Consider the following 9,384-nt stretch of genomic DNA (forward strand, 5'->3'; position numbering starts at 1 on the left):
CTTCTCTATATTTCAGTTTTCTCTCATGAAAAATAAGGAATAATAATTATACCTATTTCATATGACTGTCGGAATTGACTAAGAAGATAACACTTGTAGAAATACTTAGCTCACTATTAGACTATACAGTAAGTACTCAGTAAATGTTAGTAATTAGATACTATAGTTCTGTCTTATCCTCCTTACTACTGAATGTTCAGGTCTCAGTACCTAGTAATAAGAGTCACAGTAACATTTTTAGGAAACATTATTTCTGTTCCTTATATCATTTTATAATTTTTTCGTATATTATTTTGATGCTTTTTTTAGAATATCTTAATAATCTTTGTTTAATATATTCCAACTTCCATACCTACTAGTATTTGTTTATTTGTAAAGTGACATTTTTGTTATTTGGGTTTAAACATCTGTAGGCTTTTAGAGAGAGTGATCAAATACTATCAGCTTTATTGTGACATTAGTGTTTTCAACCCTTAAAATGAGGCAAGGGGAGATGGACATCTGATCCCAAGATTGTAGGAGTTATATAAAATCATATAAAAGCTTAACATACTGCCTCCACCAGTGCCATAACAGCACATGGGTGCTGCTCGAATGTACCACTCGTGTGCTTGGTCCTCTCACTCTCCTTTTCAACACAGGTCCATGTTGGATCTATAGTGGGAAAAGATACTATTTGTTTGGATCACGGATAATCTAGAAGACCTTGTATTGAAGACCTTTGGTTTCCATGTAAACACTGGTTCCTGTCACTCTGTTAGGCTGCAGCTGCATTTCAGATTCTCGAGACTGGTTATTTGAATCTCAAAATAGACTTGAGAACAGTAGGAAAATAAAGTGGGTCAACACAGCATATGGTTGAATTTACATGGACAGATGTGCTTGAGAATAATAAGGAAATTCTTTTAAATTGGTTCCTTAGTTATAAATGTGGTATGAAAATGTTTCTTAGTTATGGTTTGGATTGAGGTATGTTGAACAAATGGTACTTTTTGTAAGTTAACACATTAACCTAATTTTTTTTTTTTTTAAGCGAGGCAACCCTTGGTTGACCTCGCAGATTGCAAGGACTTTGTCAGCTTAAGATCCGTTAGTTAGCTAGTTAGCTAGTTAGTTAGTTTTTATACCTACAGCACCTGGTCTTCCTAGGTGATCTCCCATGCAAGTACTAACCAGGCTCGACCCTGCTTAGTTTCCGAGATCAGATGGAATTAGGTTTGTTCAGGGTAGCATGGCCATAGACAATTAACCTAATTTTTTAAAGCTCTGTTTCTCATCTCTTACTAAAGTTAGTTTGGCAAGGAACAGCCACTCTTTGCTGTAAGAATCTTATAGTGTCATCATTGAAACAAAGCATTGTCCAGCATAGGTGAATCCCTTTCTGTGCAAAACATTTAACATTAAATACATGCATAATCTATGGTTTTGGTTTCAGGTTCTCTGTTTCTTCTTATATTTTTAATGACATGGAAAATAAAATATTTTTAAAAATTAAAAAATGTAGTATGGCACTCATAAAATAATTCCCTTCTCTGATATAACAGAAAGTCCAGGTGGAAGATCTTAAATTCCGTTAACCCGCTGGCCAATCAAATCTACAGTGTGTGGAATCTGCTAGTTTGGAGTGTTTGCACCACAGTTTGCCTCTCCTAGTTGTTGTGCTGATTGCATGGATGTTGTACTAAATTTTGTAAAAGTCATAGTATTTCTAATTACTATGGAAATGATGATAGAGTCTGGATTTTCTGGAAGTCAGTAGCTAAATGTGTGTGCATGTTGAAACTTTTATACTTACTGAGGCTAAAACACCTAATGGCCCTACAATTTCCCTTCTACCTCTTCCAAAGACTGGGGCTGTGGCTATTTAAGAGCTCCACGTGAAGATCTAGGTGGGTATAAAGAACTGTGAATTCTTATCTCTGCCAGCGCATGCAGAACTGACCAGTGGGGCTTCCATCCATCCTGCAGGTTTCTCGTGTGTGCCTAGTAAAGGGATCTCTCCTCCCCCACTCTATTAATACAGGTCTTCTGCAGTGATCAAGCATCCCATCATTCCACAACATAGCCCCCCAAGTTGATTATACTAATGTTAATATTTATTTGTAAGCTTTCATTTATTACCACACACACACACACACACACACACACACACATATAGACATAACTCACTTTCTATGTGTTGTTTTTCTACAGACACGGGAGCAGAAAGACAGGCACTAAGAGAAAATGTGTATCCTAAATTGAGAGAATTCTGCAGAGAAAACTATGGATTAGAATTTCAGGTAACTGTCAATTTCATTTTGAGTTATGTCAGCTAAATAGCTAATGTTCATGTTTGTTTCTTGTCACAACTTGAGTGTTTTAAGAGATAAATATTAAGTTCTGAAAATTTTTATTTCTATAAGTGTGGGTAAAAGGGAACACTGGAAAATGGAGATAAAATATTGAGTCATTTTTGATGTTTTGCATTTTTATGCTCTGTTTCTTGGATCCTGCCTCTTATTGGCTTGTCTTTTTCTTCAAACCATGTTGATTTGCTTTTTTGACAGTCTCCGCTGTTATCAAAAAAGGTGAAGGTTGCTGAGCACCTGCCTTTAAGCTACAGTCTCTAGAAATGTTTTGGATCTAAAAATTGGGACCAGCTTTCTCATAACTATTTTCTTTGAGCAGCCACATTGCAGAATGTCCTTTTTCCTGAGCATTTCATGGATTTACCATTTACCAGCTTACAGGTCTGAAGTTGTGTTTAGAATAAAATAAAATATGCACAGTTGCATTTGCTTTCCAGCTTTTAAGCTTTAATGAGAGCTCAAATGTATAATAACTGAACTTTCTAAGAATATATATATTTTTTACTATGGTCTTTTCTGATAGGTTGTAGAGCTTCCTGAAAATATGTTTTCTAGAGAGATGGTTCTCTTTTCAACTGCAACAAAATATGGTGCCAAAAGCTTCATGAAAAAAAAAACAATTTACCTGTACAGTAGTGTGGATTCCATCTTTGGTGGTGTAGTAAACCCAGGAGAAATGAATTTCCTAGAGTCACTCAGACATACCAATTTATTTCATGCCTCCTTGCCTTTGCTTATGTTTTCTCCACCTACAATGCTTTTCAGTCTGGTTCTTCCCCTGTTTCACCTAAGTCCTACTCATCCTTAAAACTCTTCCTATCTGATCTTAAGTCACGTCCCTCTCCTCCTTGCTCTCTTCCCTGCAGCTATGTGTCTTCCATTTGGTTCCTTGAACACTTCAAACCCCATTCCCATTTAAAGATTTTGTCCTGGGTGTTCTCTTTCCATAGCAGTGCTCACCTCCTCATCTTCACATAGGCGCTTTCTTATTGTCCTTCAGGTTTCTACGGAAATATCACCTCCTAAAGATGCTTCCCTAGTGACCCAATCGAAAGTTTACCATCTAGGCATTCTCTTTTACATCACCCTATTTTAGTTCTTTGTGTCCTATGTGTCAATATGGGATGTTTTTCTTGTTTACTCATGTATTGTCTTGCTTATTATCTTTCTTCCACTAGATGGTAAGTTTCACAAGAACAAGGACTTGTCTGCCTTCATGACAGCTACATTCCTGGTCCTAAAATAGTGCTTGCCACATAGGAAAAGTCCATAAGAATCTGTTGAATGAATGCCTGCATGAGCATATGAATGAAGTCACAACCTAAACATTACTTGCTTAAGGAACCTTTCTCTGATCCCTGTCTCTTCCAGAATATGCCTTGTACCTTTCCCTTCTCTTTGTGCCCCTATAATCCTGTGCTTAACAATAATTCACCCAATTTACTCAAGAAGTATTTGTTAACCATCTACCACACTCCATTAAACATTCCAAGTACTGAGAATACAGGAGCAAACCAATATTGTTGGTGGAGGCACATAATAAATGATAAATTCCAGTGGTAATAGATGCATTTTTTAAGTAAGTGTTTTTAAGAAAAGTAAAGCAGGATAAGGAGGGCAGGTAGAGAATGCTGGGTAGTCAGAGAATGAGTCAGTGATAAGACAGCCTTTGGGATCTGCAAAAAGTGAAGAGCAAGTCACACAGACATTTAGAGAGGAAGATGCTAGGTGCAGGCGACCAGGAGAAGGGTCTCAAGTGGGAGTGTTTAGAATACTCTAGGAACGATAAACAGTCCCAGTGTGAGTAGAGTGGAATGAGTAAGGGAAATAATTGTAGAAGATGGCATCAAAGTCATATCCTATGGGACCTTATGGGCCAAGATTAAGGGCCACCCTTAAATATCTGTGAGTAATAAAGGAAAGAGTGACATTATATAACTTACATAAGAGATTCACTTAAGCCCTGTGAGACTAGAATGTGGGTGTGAAAGAATGGTACAAGAAGGAAGATAGTGCAAGTAAGAAATGATCACAGCATGGACTAGAGTGAGTAGTGGAGATAATGACACATCTGGTCAGGTAAGTTTTTCGTCACCTGCCTGTAGGATCTAAAAGTTCTCAGGACTAGAACTGTGTGTTATTCATCTTATCCCAGTGATTAGTATCTGGCACATAGTAGGCCATTTTGTTAAATCTTTGTTAAATTGATAGACTTGGGAGTTATCTTTTAAGCAAAGCCATATACTTTTATTTATATGCCTGTGTGGCAGGCTGTTTTCTAGCATTTCCTTTTATTTTTTCATTTAAAATAAGATATGTAATGAAAATGCTCCAGACTCTCTGATTATGCAAACTCCAATTAATTCTGTGTGTAATAGATATAGGTTGATTGCTCAGAGATGGAAACAACTGAATGGAAAGAATATCAACCCCACTCAGAGCAGAGAACACACATGGCTTCAGAAAAAGATAAGGTGTTTAATATGTTATTTGATTTGCCAGTGTTTAGTAAGTGCCCTTAGCTACAGAGAAGAAAACAGAAATGAAAAACAGGGGGGAATAAATTGGGAAAAAGATTGGGTCAAAAGCAGGTAGTGTTAAGACCCAATAAATAAAGGACTCATATTTATAATACATCCACAAGTGCTATCTGTTCTTGCTTTTAGATGTTTACTCTCCATTCTCACTGATAACACCTTGGTCTAACCCTCATTGCTTCAAAAATTGGATAAACAAAAAACACCTTGACTGATCTTGTTCTCTGCTTATCTGTAATTGGTTACAAGTCCTTGAGGAAGAGACTAGTTCTCATTTATTTTTAAGTCCCCAGGGCCTGGAAAAGTGTTTGACATTTAGTGGATTTCGTAAAAGTAAGCTAAGCAGAACTGCCTAACTATCGCCCTGCTTGAATTTTTCTATACAACACCACAGAGTAATCTTACTTAAATGTCATGTTGTCAATTTCTGTGCTTAAAAGCTTTTAATGGCTCCATGCTGCCTACAGGATCTCTCTTTAATATGACCCCAGCTGCCTCTCCAATTTCATCTCCCACTCTTCCAAACATAAATACTCCATTCTTGGCCTGTCCTTGGAGTACACCTGCTAATTGCTCATTCCTGACTTGAAAATTTCATTCACTACATCTCTTTAGTTCTCCCCTCTTATCAGAAATACCCTTTCTTCTCCACCCACTGTCCTTCAAAGTCCAGCTCAAGGCTTAGCTTTCCCAAAATGTCTTTTCTGATTCCCAAATATCGCCTCCTTCTACTCCTTGAACTCATAAATATACCCACTCAGCCCCCACTGCACCCCCAGTAAACTTGATTAGGGAAGGGACCTGCAAAAGGGGTTTTGACTGATCTGGGCACTTAGGACATCTCCGTTTTGAAAGCAATTTTCATTTGAGTCCAGCCACTCAACTTGGTATCATTCCTTAAGAATACCTTTTGATAGCCATCTTCTTTAGTGGGTATCTAGTATTTATCTCACTTCGTCTTAGTCACCAAAGTTCATAAACCTGTTCCTTCTATTTTACCTTTAACATCCAGTAAATCCCGAAGACCTGCAGATTCTACCTCCTTAAATATTTCTGCAGTCTGTCCCATTTGTTTGAATCCGTATTATTGTTATCTTGACTACTGGAATAGACACCCTGCCAGTCCACTCACCTTCATCTCTGCCTTCTCTCAAATATCAAACTCCTCCTCACCCGGACCACTTAGTCCTTCCTCCACGATATTGCTGCAGTGCTACTTCTGAAATACAAACACGATTCTTTCATCTCCAGGATATAGTCTGCGCTTCTTAGCACAGCATGCAAGGTTCTCTTTTCCACGCCTGCCCTCCAGTGAGGTCTTATCTGTCACCCTCCCTGCAGGCGACTGTTTTAGCCTTTCTGAACTACATTCAATTCTCCAAACATTTTCTTTTCCCTGAGTCGTCAAATTCACTGTGCCCTCCATGTGGGGTGCCCTTAACTTTTGCCTACCATGTAAATGACTAGAAAATTTTCTGTTCATTCTTTAAGAAATAGTGAACTTTCTTCTTTAAGATTCCATAGTGTTTTATTCTTAATCTTAATAGCATTTGTCATATTGTTTTAGTTACTTTTTAAATGCCCTCCCTCCACTAATTGGGAGCTCTTAATGGTCAAAAATCATATTATTTATATCTTCATATCACCAGCATTTTTATAGTACCTGCCTCATACGATATACATAATAAATGTTAGTTGATTGAAGTGAATTTATGGATTAAATGAATAAGACTCAGAAGCTGAGAGCAGACCAGTGCTACGCAAAAGAAGTATAAATGAGAGTCACAGGAGAGCCATAAATGTAATTTAAAATTTCTACTAACCACATATTTAAAAAAAAAATTTTTAAAAACAGGTAAAATTTGTTTGAATATATTTTACTTAAGCCATTATATCCAAATGTCATTTCAACATGTAAATCAATATTAAAACTATTAATGAGATATCTTACATTCTTTTTTCATGCTAAGTCCTTAAAGTCAACAGTATATTTTACACTCACAATACATTCCAATTTGAACTGGCCATGCTTAGGGTGGCAGTGGCTCTCATGCTGGACCACACAGCTCTAGCTGGGAGTGGCATCAGGCTGGGGCCATTCTGACAGGGAGGAGAGCCTGACTGTCCAGTGACAGGCATCCAGCTGCGAGTGACAGAGAAACAACGAGAGAAGTTACAGTGGGAATGGAAATTCATTTGTAAATGTAAAAAAAAAAAATCAGGTAATGATTAAGAAAATAATGTTTCTCTTTGTCAGATTAATAACTTTTTCTCTTATTTGATCACTTTTGGACATTGCATTAATAAGGTGCATAACCTGAGATAGTTAATACAACTTTCAAAAGTGCTGCGTAACTGGGTCTGAGTGACTATATAATACATGAGGCAACAGACTAAAATGTATGGTCAGCAGCTCCTTTGCCAGCTGTCTTAAGATGTAACTTTACTTGAAATTAAGAGAGACAGGTAATGGAAACACTTGATTCCCAGACTTAGATGAATAATGATTGTCTTGGCGGGTGCCATTTGTTACCTTTTGCTAAACATAGCTTTTTAAAAAATGCCCCCATATGCCCTTGCAATTAAATGTAATAACTTGGCCTCAGAGCAGGAATTCTGCTGTGCTGGCTCCAGCCCTGTTCCTTCTCTCTGACAGCAAGTGTTGGTCTCCCAGGTGTGTAGGGAAGTGTGAGAGTGAAGCCTGCAACTCCTGCTAGCAGTAAGTCCTTGCCATCCCTGCTTTATGTCTCATGGTGACACTGTGATGCCACCTGAAGGCCCGAGAGGGATGGATACTCATCCTTGACAAAGATGCCTCCTTTGGTCTAAAACTTCTCCTTCTATTCTTTGTCCAAGGGTCCATCTCTTCATGTTTTTGTTTTTGTTTTTTGGCAGCACAGGCCCAAACCTGTCTGCCTGTTTTTTCCTCCCAAACTCCTAATTACAGTGTTATCTTCTCCTTACGACGTTGCCTGTATGCAAGCAAACCCAAGTCACATCTTTGGCGCTCCCTCCTCCGTAGTAAAATAATTCTCTGGTTTTTTGAATGCTAACATATCTAAAACAGAACCCATCCTTCTTCTTCCATTTTCCAGTTTCTCAGTTGCTACTGTTTCCCAGTTTTCCAGACTTTAAAATCTTGGTTTATCATCCATTCTTCATCCTTTACAACATAGATCCAAACTGCCACTGTTCCCATTGGATCACTTGCCCCAGTGTTTCTTTAAAGCTCACCTTTCTTTCCATCTCACAAGGCTCTCTCGTTACCCAGGCCTTCGTTTCTTAATAGCTGAATGACTGTGGCAATCTTCTCTTGCCCCGGGTGTTTCTGTGTTCTGGTCCAGACTGTACACAGCTGCTCAAGTGATTTTCCTTAAACAGTGTTTACCAGATTTTATTCACTCTAAGATGCACATTTTTTCATCTCAGAAATCAGGATTTGTCTTACAAATAAGTATGTGTTGTGGCGTAATTGGCAGTGCATTTCTTTTTTAGTGGAATGTGCATTATTGGAGCAGCCTACAATGGATATTTTAGATTCAGTAAAATGCAGCATGTTATGTCATTTATGGAGTATAGTGGAAACAGCATAAATTTTCTTTTAGACTAGGATTCAAATTCTGAGATACAGATTACCATTGTGTGACTCTGGGCAAAGCGCCTCATCTCTGACACGTAGTTGACTCCTCTATAAAATGAATGGAATAGTGTTTATCTTCCAGGATTATTACAATTCAGTGAAATACCACAAAGCACCTGGCACGTGGGAGGCACTCAACCAGAGGACGGAGACTCGGGCAGGAAGCCAAAACTAGCGTTAGACAAAATAAATTACATTCTGTATGCACATCAAAGTTGTAGGTTAAGTTAAATGATGTGAGTCTTACGTTACCTTGACATTCCTAATATTTACTAAATTTAATAATTACTTAGTCTCACACTGAAGGTCCTTCATCAGTTGTTTCCACCAATTTTCCTCCATTCTTTCTTCTCCACCCCAGCTTTCCTGTTATAATAAGAACCCATGCTCCTTCTTTGTACACATTTTGTTCCTCCCAGGCATCTGCCTACTCAGGAATCTCCAAATGCATGTTGCTTCCTGGATTGCCGAAATACATCATTGGCTTTGTAATTGACAGGATATGTTGGGATGCCCTTGGTCTTTTCTCCACATTGTCAACTAATCAGCCTGTTTCCATTTTCCAATAATCAATTGTATGCTTCTTTCTAAAGTGAAATGCATATCCCCTCATTGAATCACACATCATTTCACTTGGCCAGCACTTCAATTTGTCTAGCTCACTTCACATTTTGGTTCTGTCTATCAAAGGCTCAGCAGGTCTTACCAAGTTAATATTATGGAAAAATATGATAAGCATGTTACATCATCTTTCTTCTATTCGTGAGCCAGTTTGTAAAAAGCAGGAATGAAGATGAATACATACGATAAAAGGAATGGAAAACATTATGTCATAATTGACCTTTATTTGCTGCAG

General features: G+C 37.9%; 1 protein-coding gene and 1 pseudogene across 1 annotated transcript in view; one reads left to right on the forward strand and one right to left on the reverse strand.

The window, feature by feature from the left end:
- NWD2 (NACHT and WD repeat domain containing 2) overlaps window positions 1–9,384 on the forward strand; it is a 146,585-nt gene that overhangs the window by 59,843 nt on the left and 77,358 nt on the right. The window contains exon 2 of the mRNA XM_011365583.1: window positions 2,194–2,282. Coding sequence (XP_011363885.1) covers window positions 2,194–2,282 — 89 coding nt within the window. The remainder of the gene's footprint in view (window positions 1–2,193; window positions 2,283–9,384) is intronic.
- Window positions 1,125–1,243, reverse strand: LOC111744009 (annotated as a pseudogene).

This window comes from Pteropus vampyrus, unplaced genomic scaffold (assembly GCF_000151845.1).
Source record: "Pteropus vampyrus isolate Shadow unplaced genomic scaffold, Pvam_2.0 Scaffold5, whole genome shotgun sequence".
NCBI lineage: Eukaryota > Metazoa > Chordata > Mammalia > Chiroptera > Pteropodidae > Pteropus > Pteropus vampyrus.